Raw genomic sequence first — 18,965 nt, 5'->3', positions numbered from 1 at the left:
CAATTTGTACTCTTGTAGTCTTTGTGTCTGGGCCATCCAGTATCCGTAAAGAAAGACTCAAGCTTTTCAAGATCAAGCTTTTGACACTTAGGACAATTGAGGGATGTGTACACAACTAGGCTATTACACAAGGTGCAAACATTCACTGATGCTCAAGAAGGCAACACACTACTATATGCATACTATACTTTATGTAATTATCTGTAATGTACTGTATGTTCTAAAGAGCAGTACTAAATAAAAAAATATTTTATCTCTTATATTTGAATAAATTATGAAAGGGGTGGGAAAATTTGAGACAAAAAGGAATGCAAATTATCTTCTCAACAATATATTATTTTTATAAAACTTCTGATTAATGGGTTATCAGATGTCTTTTCTTCGGCTTTCTATCTGTTTTCTGAACAGCAATTGAGCAATAATGTGAATTGGTACTAAAAACAGCCACTTGGCACTGTAACAATTAAAGATGGGAAAGGAGGAAGCTAGGACCGGCTCAAAAAATACATAGACATTTAATAACGCTTTTCACAGTATAAACAAAAACACACATTTCTTTTCAGCCAGCTTTGTCAAATCATAAAACACACACAAGAACCTGGACAAGCTCCGTGCATCTCTCTCCCATCTGCCGCTGTCTCTTCTCCTTAAAACTCCAGCCTCCCCTCGCTGAAACGTGAGGCCGGTGTGGCGGGCAGGTGAAAGTCATTTGCCTATTATCCTCTCGGCCTCTCTCTACCCAGACGCCGCCCTGCTCACCACAGGCTCCTTAATGTTTCAATTTAGGAGCCAATGGCTCCTAAGTCATGGTTTTAGTCTGGAGCCATATCTGTTATTTGATAATAAACCCTGACTAAGGTGGACTGTGGCAACCAGATCCTGCTTCCTTCTTGATCCAAATATGAGCATTTGTTACTAGTTAAACTTTTTAATGAGGAAAAAATGACTGAGTGCACCTTTAAATATAATATGATGTGTTTTAATATTTAAAATATTGTATTATATTTATTCCACTCTACCCTTATATTAAGTACAGTATATCAGTTACAGAGAAAGCTTAATAAATTACAGTTTAAATCATGAATCTATTATTTAATTTGTATTTGTATTAAGCTTTCTCTGTAACTGACATAAACAAAACAGACAATTAAATCATTTATTATGATTATGTGTCTGAAAATAAATTGTCCAGACCTAACCAAATAACCTTCAATTTCCCATAACTTTTTTTGTTTTGTTTTTGACTGTGGGAACCCTTAAACATAAAACTCAATACTTTCTCCAATAAGCTAAAACCAATTCACAGTTATACATATTCACACACAAACAGGTTGATAGATGAAACTAAATGAGTAAAGCATAATGACCATCCCTTTTCTTTAGATGTGTTATATTTGTAATGAGAGACCCTATAGTACATACTCACCCACACAAGAGCGGTTGTTTAAGGAGAGCTTCATGAGATGAGGGCAGGAACACGAGGCTGTGAAGTTGTAATCAATGAGACAGAGGTGGGAGCAAAGACCTTTTCCATCGTTCCCCTCGCATGGGTTTGAGGCTGAAAAACCCAAGGTGAAATGCATTTAAACACACCAAGTAGAAAAATCAATATCACATCCTTTGATTTGCTTCAGGAGAGCAGCTCTTTTAAAAGGAACCAGCAACAACTGTTGCTGACATCAATCGAATAAGCTGTGTTCAAGTTACTATTACACACAGAAACAAGCAGCAGTGAAACCAAAATAATTACACTACCAGTTATTGATTTCAACACACATGACTAAATGTATGTTTCATGATCTTAAAAACGTTTTTCTTAAAGGTGCAATATGTTACAATTTTCGTATTTTTTTTTTGCCAATGTGTGAACGGCTTGTAATGCAACTTAAAAAATTACCCCTTCTCGGACTTCCTATGTTGCCTATTAAAGCCTGTAAACTGATTTTCATGTGAAGGGAGCGGATTGGTTTTGCTGGGAAAATCCAAAGGATGTGACGTTTATGTTTGCTCCCGAGAGCCTTGCTATTCAACAGCGACAACAAACGGCAACACTAGGTAACCTTTTATTAGAGATGTAATCCAGCAAACGTCCAGCTCCCAGCACAACACCGACTCCTACACAAACTCAAAGTAAGCCAAAAAATTTTAAATGATCTACTGAATCCCGTCTGGCTAAGCGGTAACGTGATTGTGGTCGAGCAAAAACTAGAGTGAACATCGGCAGTGCATTTCATTCCTGGAGGGACCTTCGTTTGGTTTTGGGGATCAAAACTGACCCTGAATTGGCATTCTTCTTATTGGACAGTTAAGCTTACATAACTGAAAAGCACGTGAAATATAGTGCCATAAAGATTGATCTGTGTAATTTTAGCTAAACTACAATAACACATGAAATAAATGCTAGACAATGTTCAAAATAATGCAAAAAGCTCCATTCATTAGTGCAACATAACTTATCAAAATGACAGATGTGATGGAATCACATCTATACTAATTGTGTCAACATATTTACAATGTACATTATATTTTATAAACAGATACTGTCTTCATCCACCAAATTTAGGGAAAAATAGCCAACAAGGGTCCACACATGGGAACATATTCAATGCAGTTTAAAAATATTTTTTGTGGCACCTCATGAAGTTGGTCGAACAAAGCGTGAAAATCTAAGATTGTTTTGATTTAAAACATTTTGCACACTGTATTAAGGATGGCATTTTAAATGAGACATGTAACATTTAAGGATAAAGATCTCTGCATTAAAGAGAGAAACACAAACAAATGTGTATAAAACACTGCATTTGCCACCCTGCCATGAAAACATTCATCTTGATTCTTAGGTTAGAAGAAGAAGAGCAGCTTAGGTTATTTCATCAATGATAGAAAAGTGCTAACAACTCTTAGTACTTCTGACATCACAACACATTATGACCTCTGGTAATAGCGTCTATGCAGATGGGGCCTCAGTTCAGTTTCTGCTATATTTCATCTGAAGATGATGTTGAGACACATCTAGAGATAGCTAGAAGGTCACTGGTGCACTTAACCATCAGACTTTTCTCTGATGGTAAAGATCACAAAAAGCCCTATTCAAGCACTACAAATCAAGAGGGCAGCTGGAATGAGGACACAAGATATTTCAGTCATCATATAGGCCTATTAAATATATATTTGTTAAAATATTTAATAATAATAAATTAAATGTGTATTAAAATATTAAATTAATTCATAAAATTATATATACTCTCCATACTGTATACTTTATTAATAACATGTATATTTTTTTCCTAATTATACTACTATTCAAATATAATTTAATACTGTTATAAATGTTGACACATAAGACATTATAGTGACATTCTATTAAAACTTTACCTGCCTAAAAGTTTATTTACAGTATATAGCAAAGGTTGTATGTAGTTTGGCTGACATTCTTCTGGAACTTCACTGCACTTGGGCGTTACCCTTCAATTCTTACATTAAAAACTGATCTGAAAAAACACTGTATGTTAGTACACGAGAATACTGCCTGTTGTAGAGAGGCTTCAACCCGTGCTCAAACCCCAATAAACTGGATGCAGTTAACATAAAAAGTAGTTGAATCTTGTAAATAATTGATCCAGGGGTGAAAATTTCATCAAAATGTTGGGGGGGACAATAAACAATTCTCAAGAGCAATTTTTGAAGGGGTCACCAAGGGGTTTTTTGTTGTTGCCCCATTTGCATTTGTATTATTTTATTTCTTAAACAATTATTTTTTAATTGTTAAAAAAATAATTGTTTTTTTTACAAACCCCCCCCCCACACTTATGTAGCTAGCATATATTTGCAAGTGAGAATAACAAATAATTTCATGTGACTAAATTATATCCTAGAATCCCACGGTCTGCAGGGGAATTATGGCTGTTAAATGGCTAAATAAATACTGTACAATCAGTGCGGGTGCACTTGACTCATGGTAGAAACACATGATTTGGAAGTACCGACTAGACCTCGTAAATCAGCCACAGATTTCATAAAACAATTTGAATTTACCTTGCACTTAGAATTGCTATATTAAAGTGGACATGAAATAGGCTATAATTTGAATTTTTACTGTTGTTTTCAATCTCTGTATGAATAGGGAAAGATACAGCCTGTCTGCAAACTCCAACAGTTATTTGAAGTGGTCTGCTTCTCAGCATATATCTGGGGAAGTGCTTACACCACTTCAGGCCACACAGGCACTAAAAGTGGGAACCTTCCAAACTGGTGTCGATCTTTTTAATCCACATATAATGCATTTGTAACATGCCGGTTGACGCCTGAAGTCTCAGCCCATTAGGCTGGTTGGTGTAGCCCCTTCTCAAGGCCCACAGACATTCCAAGGTCCACCACTCCAAATTTAAAACTGCAGGAGCCAAAATAAACACAATTGCCATGGATTGTTAAGGGCCAGATCCTAGAGTTTGGACACCTTTAATAGCCAGACTTTCCCATGGGCTCTTTTAAATTGGATTTGCCATAGTTATTGGCTTCCTTGGCTACAGAGCACAATTTGTTGACACTTATCTGTGTAAAACAGTCACCCGGTGCCATGGCAGGAGACATTAGCCGCTTTGGCAGGGCTCCTTACAGCTCTGGGCTGGTTGAAATGATGCAAATGAGATTATTTCGGCTGATGAACATTTATAGAGGGCTACATTTTTGAACATCTGGACACCTGGCACACTTTTAAATACAAATAATGTGTGTATATCCATTATATATATATAATATAATATAAATTAGTGTTGAGTACATGGAAATAAAAATGGGTCATGTAAGTGGTCTGTGAAAATCTTTGAAAGTCAATGTGTTTTATATTATATAAATATAATTATATTGTGTTCTTTATATATATATATATATATATATATATATATATATATATATATATATATATATATATATATATGTGTGTGTGTGTATTTAAAATGCTATTCTGCATAGTTTTAGATAGATTAATGCATGTTGCATAGGATCTTTGCAAAAAAAAAAAATATTCAAAGATGCAAGCAGTCACTGTGCGCACTGTCAGCTTAACAGAAGATAAACTGCTGCCCTTACTGGCTGCTGAACATAGAAAACCCTGTTTGACACTTTACCATGAAACAATTAAAATGAATTTGGGTTGAGGAAAGAACACATCTTGAGCCCACGTCAAGCCTGCGTATTCTCTGCATGACCACCTTTTTCAATTATTCAGCTGCACTCATTGGAGCCGTTTGGCCATTTCCAGATTGGCAGAAGAAATGATCAGCGGGAATTAGATCAAATTAATCCTCGCCCTGTCGAGCACATGTTGGAAAATTACACTCTGTGTTTCCTGAACAAAATCTGAACATGGGTGGATCATGTTATTTTTAGAATATCATGCAGCTCAGCATGTTAGTGGTCAGCATGACATTTGTAAGGCTAACTGTAATGTGGTTTGCTTATAGAATAAGCTCATCTGGTATTCACGGTAAGAAGAAAGTGTGTCAAATAAGGGTTTTAGACATTTGGAACAGCCTGAAGGTGCAAAGTTTTTCAGATTTCTCTTAAGGTTCCATGTCTGGATACCTCCAGAAATTAAATGCAAGAGAACTGTAATGCCTGTTACATGTATAATAAACAGAACTGGTCACTATGGCAACAAGGTTGTGTCTGTCTTTTGTTCAAGCAACACCTTGAACATGATATATTTATTATTAACCTCTTTTATTTCAAAGGATTTGATTACTCTCAGTATTTTTCAGTCACCTTGTCCACAGTGTAGTACGATATTTACTTACTTGGTTGGTTGTTCGACAACTACTGTAGGTTCAGTTTTCTCTTTTAATTAATAAATACTGAGTGTACACTGATGAGCCAAAACATGAGCAAATAATGTTTATTATCTCCTAACAAGGGCACACGTCAAGGTCTGGGTAGATTAGATGGTAAGCGGACATTCAGTTCTCATGGTAAATGTGTTGAATTCAGGAGAAATAGGCTGGAGTAAAAACCTGAGTGCCTTTGACAAGGGCCAAATTGTTATGGCCAGATGACTGAGTGAGAGTATCTCTGAATCAGCAAGGCTTGTGGGGTGCTCCTGGACAGCAGTGTTGAGTACCTACCGAGAGTGGTCAGAGAAAGGACAAACCACAAACCAGTGACAAGATGTTGGGCACCCAAGGCTCATCGATACACAAGGGCAACGAAGGCTATCCCGTCTGGTCTGAAACAACAGAATGACTACTATGGCACAAGTCACAGAAAATTTTAATGATTGTTATGGAAGGAATGTGTCAGAACACACATTGCATCACACCCTGTTGAGCATGGGGCTGCATAGCCGCAGATCAGTCTGAGTGCCCAAGATGACCCCTGTCCACCATCAAAAGCACGCAAGCGTCCAAACTGGACCTTGGAGCAGTGGAAGAAGGTTGCCTGGTCTGATGAGTCCAATATTTTTTACATAACATGGACGGTTGCACTGATTACCTGGGGAAGTGATGGCACCAGGATGCACTGTGGGAGATCGACGAGCAGGTGGAGGAAGTGTGATGCTCTGGGAAATATTCTGCTGGGAGACCCTTGGTCTGGCCATTCATGTGGATGTCAATTTGACACGCGCCACCTACCTAAACATCGTTGCAGACCAGGTACACCCCTTCATGGCAATGGTAATCCCTGATGGCAGAGTCTCTTTAACAGGATAATGCACCCTGCCACATTGATCGGTAATGGTTTAAGGATCATGATGAAGAGTTCAAGTGTTTCCCTGGCCTCCAAATTCCCCTGATCACAATCTGATTGAGCATCTGTGGGAAGTGCTGGACCAAAAAGTCTGATCCAAGTTGGCTCCAGGTCACAAACTCTCTCCCTGTACACCTTTTTTAGGCATCTTATGTGCGCTCCTGACACTGAGGTTGTTCCAAAAGGTTGCCAGCCTCCTATGGTACCTTGTTTTAGCCAAATTCTAAGACACCTAATTCTAAGTTTACATGAATGCAGATTTGCGCCCATCTGAGCTATTTAAATATGTGCACATACTGTATATACATATACAAATATAACGTGCTACACAGACATTTTCCAATCATTACACTGCATCTAACTGTTTTCCAGAGTCTTGCACATGAGTTTTTCAGTTAAGGATCAATTTAAGTAAGGATGCTGCTTAATAAGGCAATTGCGCAGCAGGCAGCGACAGATCACTATGTTTAGGAACAGACCCAATACATACCATCTGAAACCTCATAGATTAATATCCATACTGTACACTGACTCTTGTTGATTAATATTTATTGGTCACACACACTGCTGTGTGTTTGATCAAAAACTTGCATTTGAAAAAACTTCAAAATGAAAAAAAATCTAATTTATTTAATTATGACTGAGCTTAAAATGATGAGATTTTTGTAATATAATTTATAACCTATAATAATAACGTACCTTGAGGCTGTCGGCTTGGATGGTATATCTCCAGATCAAATGGCTGGGCACTTGTCTTTTGGATCACAGTAACATTGTGTCCTGACCATTTATTCGCTCTGGCTAAAGTGTTTGTCCTCCAGTCTGTCCAGTACACACTTCCTCCAAAGAGAGACACAGCGAAAGGGTGTGACAGGTACTCATGGCCCCTGAGGATCTCTATGACCCCAGTGCCATCATACTGAGCTGAGTATATTGCATCTGACCTGCAGGGAAAGAACAACAAGAGGTGAGACTGGAGCTCTATGCCTAAAACATCAGTGTTACAGTGATGACAACTTATGTGTGAGGTATGTGTGTTTTATAATCAGATATAACAAAAGATCATCAATCTATTTCTTAAAACTGAAAAATGTAAATTTTTATTTGTAACACTTTAGTTCCATGTGTTAATATTAGTTAGGAATTATAAACAAAAAATGAACATTATATATTTTTTACACCATTTCAAGTTAATGTTAGTTAATAAAAGTACAATTGTTCACTGTAAGATCATGTCATAGCTCTGGGATTTGCCGGTTCATTCTATTTGTTTGTTCTCTCTCCCTCATGTTTCACAGGTTGAGTTGGTAAGCGTAATCGGCATTTCCTTTGGAACGCTGATCGCTCACAGGGAAGCGTCGATTACAGTAATGAATTTCTCACACACTCCACCTGTCATCCTCTGATTGCATGCGCCCTGTTTTATCCCTTGTGTTTCCCCTGTTTTTTTTCTGGTTTATTGTTTGGTGAACCACTCATGTTTGTCTCCTGCTTAGTGTGGAGGATTCCTTGGATGATCTACCCACGGAAACTTGTGTCTTTTGCGCTGTGTCGCATCACACTTATCTTGAGTAGACTTCCATTACAACACCTACTGAAGAACACTCTCCTCCACTCTTGGCTTTATTATTTTGATTTTGATGGTGCTGAGTGCTTATTCTGTTTAATACAAGACTGACATGTATCTCCTCTGCTCTTGGGTTCTGTTTCGGCAGTACTCTGACAGAATAAACCAGCCACACAGGGACACAGCGGAGGTGACTGATTTTCACTCTACCCTATCGCAGCAAGAGATGCGTGTTGAAGATGATGGTGTCACAGCCACAGTCAGACGGTTCAGCAACTCCACCCTGGGCATGCCCCGGGACACGCTCCCATTGGTTTCTGTGGCTCCTAATGCCTCTTTGCGCTCAGAGGCATGCATCCTACAACCGGCTCCATTTTCAGGTGAGGGATCATGCAGCACCTTTCTGTCCCAGTGTTTGGCCATCCCTTACGTGGGATGTTCATCAGTTCATTGCCATATGTCCCAATTTTGTGGCTAGTAAGACCTCCTGTAGTCCCCCGGTCGGGCTTCTCCAACCACTGTCAGTCCCTTTGAGACCCTGGTCGCACATAGCCATGAGCTTTGTTACTGGTCTCCCTCCCCCTTGGGCAGAGTTCTGCCAACAGTTGGGGGCTACAGTAAGTTTGTCCTCTGGGTTTCATCCCCAGACTAATGGTCAGGCGGAGCGAGCTAACTAACAACTGGAAAAGACCCTGCGGTGTATGGACTCCCAAATATGGACTCCTTCTTCTTGGAGTGAGAATTTAGTTTGGGTCAAGTATGCTCACAACTCGTTGCTGTCGTATAAGGGGTTGTCACCCTTCCTGTGTAGCCTCGGTTACCAGCACCCCCTTTTCCCCTCCCAAGAGCCTGATACTCTTACCGGACTTCACCTATAACACCTACTAATGAACACACTTTTCTCGCCCTCCTTGCTTTATTATTTTGAGCTCGACCGAGCTGGCGCTGAGCGCTTTTTCTGTTTTACAAAAGATTGACATTTATCTTCTCTGCTCTTGGGTCCTGTTTCCCCAGACAATTCATGTTTGTTCGTAGTGCATTAACTAATGTTAATAAATATAACTTTTGTTTTTAAAAATGTATTTGTATGTGTTAATATTAACATTAACCAAGATTAATAAATGCTATAAAGGTATTGTTCATTGTTCGTCCATGTTAACTAATGTTAACAAATGGAACCTTATTGTAAAGTGTCACCATTGTATTTGTTATGGTAAGTACTTCAAAATATTCAGATAAAAATAATCAAAGGGAATCACATTCCAACAAGACACGTTACAAGGTAAAGACTTCAGATATCATGCTATTCATTACTCTAGGTTTACATTCATCAGGGTTATGATAGCGTTATTTTGAGATTTTAAGAATTAAAATTTACAAATAACTTTTAACCATTCAAACTGTGATCAGCATTGCGTACAAGCACAGCAAATAAACAACTATAATCTATACTAAAACACATTTAGTTTAGTGAAGTGTGTAATTTCTGTGCCATTAGTGTCAACAAACAAAATGTTTTCAAATAGCTTTTCCAAACATTCCGCTGTCTGCCATTGGTAAGACGAGACAGTTTTTTAACATGCACCTAAAATTATATTAATTTGATCACTTGAAATTGTTTATTAGACCCTACCGAGCATCTGTCCACACTATTCTCCTCTCTTGATGGTCTAGGGTGAGTCCGTTGGGCCAGGCTCCAATCTCCATGTCCTTAAACACAACATGTCGTCCACTGCCACTCAATGATGTTGCCTCAATCCGAGGAAAAGAAGCATCCCAGTCGGTCCAGAAAAGAATGCTACACATTGAATAACAGATTAAAAACTGTTTATCTGAATACCAATAACTGTATCTTAAGCACTACATCTGGCCATAAAGTCCATCAGTATAAACATTCTAAATGTCAAATTATTCTTCTTCTAAATAAATCAACATTAAACAAGTCTAAAACATATTTATTTTCACAACTCTTTAAACCGGGGTCTGAGCGACACAAAAAACCCTTTAAATGCATGAAAAATATTTCACATTTAAGACTTAAACATTTATGAAAACTGCTTGTAAACAAGATAAGAGTGAAAACTTGCTTCAAAAGTCATGAACATTTGTTTGGTGCCTTAGAAACCTCTGGTATAAAATGTCAATAAATATAAATGTAAAATTCTCATATTCTTCAGTTTAGCCCAGGGTCGGATTGGGAGACACAATTTTAAGTTGAATTTCAGGATTCCTAAGGCCTACCGAACATAGGTTTCATCATGAATATCTAATATATCTATTATTAGTAGTGAACTAGTAGTTTTTTTAATTTAATATATATTTATATATGGGTGTTGAGCATCAATAGAATTGATCGATCCATGCTATGACTGATGTAATTGGCTACACATAGAAATTGTTTTAACACATGATACACAACCTATTGTAATCTTGGATGCTAAATAGGCCAATAGCAATAACAAAAATGTGTTTAATTGTTTAAAAAACCAAAAAGTTTATAATTGGAACACCCACTTATTCATGCAATCAGCCAATCGTGTGGCAGCAGTGCAATGCAAAAAATAATGCAGATACTGGTCAGGAGTTTCAGTTAATGTTCACATAAACCATCACAATCAGGAAAAGTCTCAACTGTCCCTATGACCAATCTGACCCTGGTGTAGCCACACTGTCCTGTCAATTTTCTATTGGATTTGTTTAATTGTATGTTTTGCTGGGGCCACACTGATCCCAAACTACAACACTGTAACTTTCCCAAATAACATCTGAAAAGTTCTTGCTTACTTCATGAAGAAACAGAAGGTTATAGTTTCAGTAATATCAGTCTTCTGGGTTTTAGCAAGGCCAGATTAAAAGCAAATTTTAGAAAATTTCACAATTCCTACAATTGCTGTATGCACATAAGTTTATCTGTTTGTCACTCTCTCTAAATTGTATTGATGCAGTGACACTAGGGGTTCGTTCTTGAGAGCCCAGATCACCTCTGCTTTATTCAGAAAATTCTAATGAAAATTGCAGAGGGGAATTTGCATGCCGCTCTCCACCTGGACATAAAGGTATAAAAGGAGATGGCATGCATCACTCATTTAGATTTGCTCTTCAGAGCCAAGCGCATGTGTGTGTTTGTTCCGTCACCTTGCTGTCTGCTGAAATTATGGCGGTCAACAGGTGTAAAATAGTATATTCTAAAAGAGCATATTTCCTCTAAAATAGCTTTCACAAACAATTGGCTTCTTTTTAAAGATGTCCTTTAGCCTTTGTGCTACTGGGTGCCGTCATCTTTCCCCACCGGATGGCCACGAAATCTGTCTTGCATGCTTGGGTTACCAGCACGCGAGCCAGCTTATGTGGAGGGGTCATGTTCTCACTGCGAGAACATGCCCATGAGCATGTTGCTGTCATGGCTCTATTCCTTCATTGTGATGCAGAGAGCCACCGCGGCTGCTTCCCGACCCGGTCCGTCTTGTTGAAACTCAGACGGCGGGGTCGGCGAGCACCGTAGGTGATCAGGATGTTGATATAGGAGCGATTCTGCTGGCTCAGTCCCCGCGGTCCTTCCACACTCCAGCACGCTCGTTCTGCCAGGTAGAGTTCATGAGCGATGCAGGCTGTCCAACTCAGGGTGGATTTAGTGTCTCGTTCGAGGCTCGCAACAAGGATGAGTTATCGGTCGCAGCATGGGAGGGTGGGCTTTTGCTTTCAGAATCAGACGAGTCTTCTGAGCTCCCACTCTCGGGCGGTAGAGCTCAGGATGAGGCGGATGCTGAGTTGGCAGCCGCGCTTGCTCAGGCTGCTGTGAACATCGGGCTTGAGTGGAACCCTCCATCCTGCCCTGAGCGTATGAGGCTGGATGATTGGTTTCTAGGCTCGGACTGTGACTCACAGCCATGCCCCACCCCGGTGCCCTTCTTCCTGAGATTCCCCAGGTAGAGCACATTGTGGCAGTAGGCATACAATGCCGTGGGTCAGGCAGCCTCCGCCCTGCATGCCATGGCTATCCTGTAGATCCACCAGGCCAAGGTGCTTAAAGATCTACATGAGAGTCGGACCAACCCAGGGCTTATGCAGGAACTGTGCACATGACCGACCTCGCTCTACGGGTGCACGCCCTGGGCCGGACGATGTCCACTTTGGTGGTCAAAGAGCTGGTGTACAAATTGGTGTACTTCCTGTGACAAAGATCCACAGAGATGCACAGTCAGGTCTGTGCTGTCCTTCCTACAGGAGGGGCTGGAGAGATGGTTGTCTCCCTCATCCATGATGGTGTACGTGGCTGATATAACAGCATATCACGACACACTGGATGGAAGACCCTCACGGAAGCACAACCTGATCATCAGTTTCCTCAAGGGCGCGAGGAGATTGAATCTTCCTAGGCCACGCCTGATTCCCTCTTGGGATATCTCTGTGGTCCTACCTGCCTTACAGAGAAGCCCCTTTGAGCCCCTGGAACAGGCCGATCTCAGCAATTTGTCTCTAAAGATGGCCTACTGGTGGCACACCCTTCTATCAAGAGTGTTGAGAACATGCAGGCGTTCTCTGTCACCAGCGAATGCCTGGAGTTCGGTTACATGCCCAAAGTTCCCACCACTCCCTTTTAGCGCATCTATATGGACCGCACGCAAGCTTTAGACACTGGAAGAAGCTCTTTGTCTGTTCTGGAGGGCAGCAGAAGGGAAAAAGAGTCTGGCCCATTGGATTGTGGATGCCATTTCTCTGGTATCTATCAATCCTATCAATCACAAGACCTGCTATGCCCCTGCTATAGGTGTTGCATCCTCCTGGGCACTGGAGAGGGGCACCTCTATACCAGACATATGCAGAGCAGCTGGTTGGGCTACACCCAATACTTTTGCGAGGTTCTACAACCTCTGTGTAGTACCGTTTTCGACCGAGTGTTACGGGGTAACAACAGGTAGGCCGGGCAGCTGGTCGGGTGTATCGCTTGCATTTGCGCCTTTCCCCTTTCATAGTGATAATGAGTGCTATCTTGTCCACAAAATTTCCCTGCAACTGGTGAACAATGGATGCCTATTAATTTCTTAAGCATTATTCGGTCACAAACTCGCCGGAGCAATTTTTTGACCTAACTCGCTGGAAGGTCAAACCTTGGTCAAGTGCTTGCTGTGAGGCATGCAGCAGCTTGCCTGTCTACACTCCTCCATACATTGTGACATGGCTCAGCGCCTGCTACGTTTCTTATAGAAAACCCTAGTGTCTCTACATCGACACAACGTTGAGTGAGTGACAGACAGGGAACATTTTGGTTACAGATGTAACCTCTGTTCACTGATGGAGGGAACACATTTTTGTGGCCGGGACTCTCTCTCGGCTCTCTCTGCATGAAGTCAAACTCTATAGGAAATTTTGGCTTTTTTTAACTGACGCCATAGTTCTCTGGGGTGGCATGAAAAAAAAGGCCATATACTAATGGGTGTATTACAGGGATTATAAAACGATAAACACTTGCATCAAGCTCATACACTAATGCAATGTGTGATCACATTCCTGCAGCAGGCATTAACACTAGCAAAAACAATTACATTTTCAGCTAAATGTTTGTGTAGGATGGAAGGTAAGCAAAAAATATACAAAAAGGCACCATACAAATATTGCTACAAGGATGTAGCCTTATCCTTTTAAGTAGGCCAGTTTGATGGCCTCTGGCCTTAAACCATTAAACCAAGCTTTCAATGAGTAAAAGAGTAGCTAATTATAATGCCACTAATCCCTTCAGAACTACATTTTCAACACACACCTTTCTATGACATACTTTAGTTGTGTGGGGCATGTAATGGATTTGGTTCCATTTAAAAAAGTGTCATACTGCTGTGAAATCAGTTTTTGAATGTTTTCCAAATTGTTCTTTTTATCTTTCAGTGAAATGGCTTATAGAAGGCCTACATCAATTTAAGTGCCAAAATGAGCTCTACTACCAATATGCACAGATTCCACTTTTCTACTCAGTAGGTTTTGCTAAATTATTTCCACTAAATAAAACAGGTAAAAAGCTACATGCCTGAATTCTATTAATTTGCAATGCCAATGGGCATTCTCTATTTGACTCAAATGCTCAAAAATAGGATCATCTTGTGACTATTCTGAGCTTATGTTGTCATACTATATATAAAAAGAAAAATATAGAGCCGAGCAAGACAAGAGTGCAGCTGAAAGCAAGGAGAAAAAAAAAGAAACAGGCCACTACAAATAAACAGCAAGATGTAGTGTGTTACCCTAGAACTATCATTAGTAATAGATGACAAACAAGTCGCCCAAAATAAGATTGTTCTGTTATGTACCCAATATAGTCTCTATGAGGACAAATTGGGATACAAAAATGAATAAAACTTTTTCTCCTGTTTGCTCTTGCCACAGTGCAATTTACTGAAGAGAACTTGCCTATTTAGACTTGATCGATTGGATTGCAATGCGATTGTGTATGCACATTCCAATTACACTAGGCCACATAAATGTAAGTATCTCTGCAAAACGGATATAAATCTGATCTCCTATTCCTTGTGCTATATGCAAATATAACGGAGTTCACTTCGGAGATGATACTAATGCAGGGCAGTGATAATTTGCTGCACTTGATGTGGCATGTAAAAATACAAAATACGGCTAAAATGTATTTGACGATTGCATTACATAAGGCAACAGCTACTATGTGCAGCATTTTCTTTCTCGTCCTTGGGCTCCCAAACTTTTGGAGGAAAGAAGTTTACATACAGTATGTGTTCAAAACTACTACTGTACAGTTTATGCATATAAACTTGACAGAACCGTTTGGAAAACCACCTTGTGAGTTCATGATCGAATTGTTATCTGTCTCAAATGCATCTTTTAGGGCATTTACACTTTGTGTTTTCAAGATTGGATCACTATGAAGTAACCAAGTGTAAATACCCCCTTAGAAAAATTTGAAAATAAAATCAGGCTGTAGTATATTTCACATGACACTAATACACACCCCTGTCCTGGGTCTACAGCCAGCGCTCGTGGGTGCTCCATGCCACCAGCAATCAAAGTTGTTCTCATTTCCCCATTCAGCTTGGCCACCTCAATCTGATCCAAGTTGCTGTCTATCCAGTAAAGGTTTCCTGCAATCCAATCCACTGCAAGTCCCTCTGGGGTGGCCAAGCCATGCTGAATCACAACTTCAACTCCGGTCACACCTACAAAAAAAAACACACAAGATTAGATCATAGGGTGGACAGGATATCAAATTCAGCAGAGCAAAGCATTCTGGTCATTTTGAGATTGAGTTTAAAGACCCCATGAAGATACTGATTAAGAAAATGAATTTTGCAGTGGATGTCCCACACAAACTTCCTGTGTCAATACGAGACACATCAACAGAGGACAGGTCAAGTGATTTCATGGGCTCTTACACTGTTGAGCTCTTTAAAATGCTACTTATATTAAAACAGCAAACTCTTGATGAAAGCCAAGAGCTATCTGTAATCCAGCTTTTGGCAATTATCCTCAGCAATGGAGGGCTTTTTGTAATGCTAACAAAAGAAGAGCAAAAGCTGCAATGGGAGCCTGGTCCTTAGAGAGAAAGCCTGGAAAGTGTGCTAAATACAGCTTCAAAATAGTCTTTGGAACAATACGAGTATTCATCAGCTCCTTCAGAGGTCTCTCCATCATTCAGACAGCCATCTCATGCACATTACATTTTGCAATGCATCTACTCAAAATAAAGCTTACTGTAGGTTAAACAAAGGCCAAGTGGGACTGGGGTATCGATGTCTGTTCATTACCTCCGGTGTCTGAGAGCTTTCCCCGATAGATCTTGTCTTCCACCACATCAGTCCAGTACAGCAAGCTGCGGTTGAAATGGAAGTCGAGGGCGATGGTGTTCCTTAGGCCAGGCACTAGCAGGCTGTAGTCACGTTTATGAAGGTCGATCCGTCTGATCTCATGCCGGATAGAAAAGATAATGAAGGCCTCAAAGGGATCTTGTAGATGGAAGAAACAAACTGATATTAACATCCACACCTGTGCTTTAGAAGAGCATCAGGCTTTGTGTTGAGCCATCAACCATGCACATATTTCTGTGCACACAAATGCTAATTAGGCTTTAAGCTGATGCTCTTATCCACAGCGACACACATTACAGAGACAATCCATCTGGAGCAACCTGAGGTTAAGGAAGTCAAAAGAAACCAGTCATCACTCCATTCACACAGTGGTCATATTGAACTATTTTAATTGTGATCAGGTCTAAGTCTACATCCTGTTCACATTATTATATTTTTTTTCTTTGCATAATAATAATAATAATAATAATAATAATAAAACAAATAAATCAAACTGTAATCCCAAGATAGTCTGTTAAATTAGCTTTAAATGGGTTTTGGTTTGTTTAAAGCATTAATATACAGTATAATCCAAATTCCCCTAAAACGAACCAAGTGTGAAAAAAAGAAAAAAGTAATACGTAATAAGTGTCTTGATTAAGTGTGCTGTGATTAGTTTAAGCAATCCTGGGTGGGGTTTGAAACCACAACCTTTCAGTTACCAGCCCAGCAGCTCTTCATACACTAGGTCACAACAATCCCACAACCAATGAAATACCAATTGCAGATAACCTGCTGAGAGCTATAAATGTCGCCATCTACTAAAACAGGAGCTTACTCTCAAGAGCTATATATGTCACTAAATCCATAAAATACCACACAGATGCTAGTTGTCATATTCTGACTAATGACCCAAATTCAGATTCCCTGAGACAATCTAAAAGCATTTGGCAGGCATGCTGCTGTAAAGACATTAGTTTCTCAATGGGAAGCTCTTGCCAGCATATCCTGCTGTCATTGTATTACTGTTGTTCTTATTGCTGTGCACAGTGGACAGATCCACTATGGATAGACATGAATGAACAGTGAGTTTACTACACTAAGAAACATGAACTAGTTTATTTGAACATCAAGTGTTAATTGAGGGAGTTATGTGACGATTAGATCATTTCATCGCCTTATTTCTACCATTTTTATTTCAACAGGACCATGAAAAAAATACATCACTTGTGGTGTAGTAAATCTGACAGTTCATTAATCCATGTCTTTGGTAGTGTGGGTGTCCAGAAGAAAATTGAAGGAATCGCCCAACCAAAAATGAAAATTCTGTCATTATTCAAGTTGTTTTAAAGAATTTTAGGGGAACACAAAAGTTGAAATTTTTGAAGAATTGCTAACGTAACTTTTGCCATACAACGTTAATAAGTGAATGGGACCATCAAGCTTTAAAAAGTTCAAAATGTTTCAATCTAGAAGCGGATTTGAGCTAGACCCGAGCTTCAGTGGATGTGAAGATTATGAGTAAATAACAATATAAATATTTGTCTGTTTCATCATACAAAGCTATTGTATGGTTTCAGAAGACTTGGAATATAGGGCAAAAGCCATGTTGAATATTTTTATGATAATTTTTAGTGCTTTTTTGCCCTTTTAGGAGCTCGACAGCTGCTGGTCACTATGAATTGTTGAATGGTACGAGGGTAAGTAAATTATGACATAATTAAAAAAAAATTGTGGTATACTCTTCCTTTTAATACCAGAAATACTCTGTACTAAGCTTAAATAATTCAAATACCGGTGCTATGGCAGTTCTCTCCATCTGGATCAAGTCTCCAGCCAGAATAACAGGAACATTTGACAGTGGTCTTATGCTGTTCGCATATCTGACTACACTTCAGGTGTGCTTTGCAGTAGTCCACTGTCTCGCATGTTCGGTTGTCAGAGCCAAGATGGAGTCCAGTGGGGCAAGAACACACCACCCCTTTGCTGGGGATCACTGCACACTGGTGACTGCAGCCCCCATTGCCTTGCAAACACTTTTCTGAAAGAGACAAGAACAGAGTGAGGTGAAAAAAATTATTCAATAAAAGTAAAAAAGTTGATGACAGAAAGACATTTTAAAGTGTGAATTGACACAGAAAATCCACATATGAGTGAAGAACAACCAACCCACATGAATATTGTTTCGACTGAAGATTTGCACAGGCTGAAATTTTAAACGTGGTTATCACTCTCCACCTCGAAAGTCTTGGCATGTTTCGATGAGAAGACCATTATGTCGTTTCGCTGACCTAATCAACATCACCAGCCAAGTATGTCAAAAAAAGGGAAAAAAAAATCAAAACAAACAAAAATCAAGAGTTCGTGGTAAATTTGCTGCAAATCTGCTGTAAATTCGCCACAGATAATTTTCACATGCAAATAAGATTTGCATTAAACTTGTGGCAATTTTTCCATTGTTGCCAAATGTTTTCCTTTCATTTGCATGTGAAAATAACGAGTGGCAAACTTGTGGCAAATTTGCAGTAAGTTTGTGGCAAGTTTAGGTTTTTTGTAAGGGAAAAGAGAGAGAAATTATGTAAAGAATACTTTTTTTTAATGAGACAGGCTCAATGAGAAACCACAGGTCTGAATTATGGAGACCAACTTCAGTCGATGTGCAGGCCAAACAAACTCAAAGTGGAAAATGGCTATTTCTTCACTTTACAAGAAATGAAAACTTGGTCTAAGATACATCATCTCCTTTCAGAATAGATAAGACAATCTCTGGTACTCTCAGTCTCTCATCTCTAATGGATAAGCTATTTTTTTTTCTTTCAAGGATGCACTTGGTCTTTTTTTAGAGGAAGGCACAT

General features: G+C 39.5%; 1 protein-coding gene across 1 annotated transcript in view; it reads right to left on the bottom strand.

Annotated features, from left to right (window-relative positions):
• lrp1bb (low density lipoprotein receptor-related protein 1Bb) overlaps window positions 1-18,965 on the bottom strand; it is a 491,998-nt gene that overhangs the window by 146,020 nt on the left and 327,013 nt on the right. Inside the window, exons 22-27 of the mRNA XM_052142560.1 lie at window positions 17,906-18,151; window positions 16,072-16,269; window positions 15,279-15,483; window positions 9,942-10,106; window positions 7,441-7,685; window positions 1,427-1,558 (exon numbers count right to left, since the gene is read on the bottom strand). Coding sequence (XP_051998520.1) covers window positions 1,427-1,558; window positions 7,441-7,685; window positions 9,942-10,106; window positions 15,279-15,483; window positions 16,072-16,269; window positions 17,906-18,151 — 1,191 coding nt within the window. The remainder of the gene's footprint in view (window positions 1-1,426; window positions 1,559-7,440; window positions 7,686-9,941; window positions 10,107-15,278; window positions 15,484-16,071; window positions 16,270-17,905; window positions 18,152-18,965) is intronic.

Source organism: Xyrauchen texanus, chromosome 14 (genome assembly GCF_025860055.1).
Source record: "Xyrauchen texanus isolate HMW12.3.18 chromosome 14, RBS_HiC_50CHRs, whole genome shotgun sequence".
Classification (NCBI taxonomy): Eukaryota; Metazoa; Chordata; class Actinopteri; order Cypriniformes; family Catostomidae; genus Xyrauchen; species Xyrauchen texanus.
This window is presented reverse-complemented; position numbering and strand designations above follow the sequence as displayed.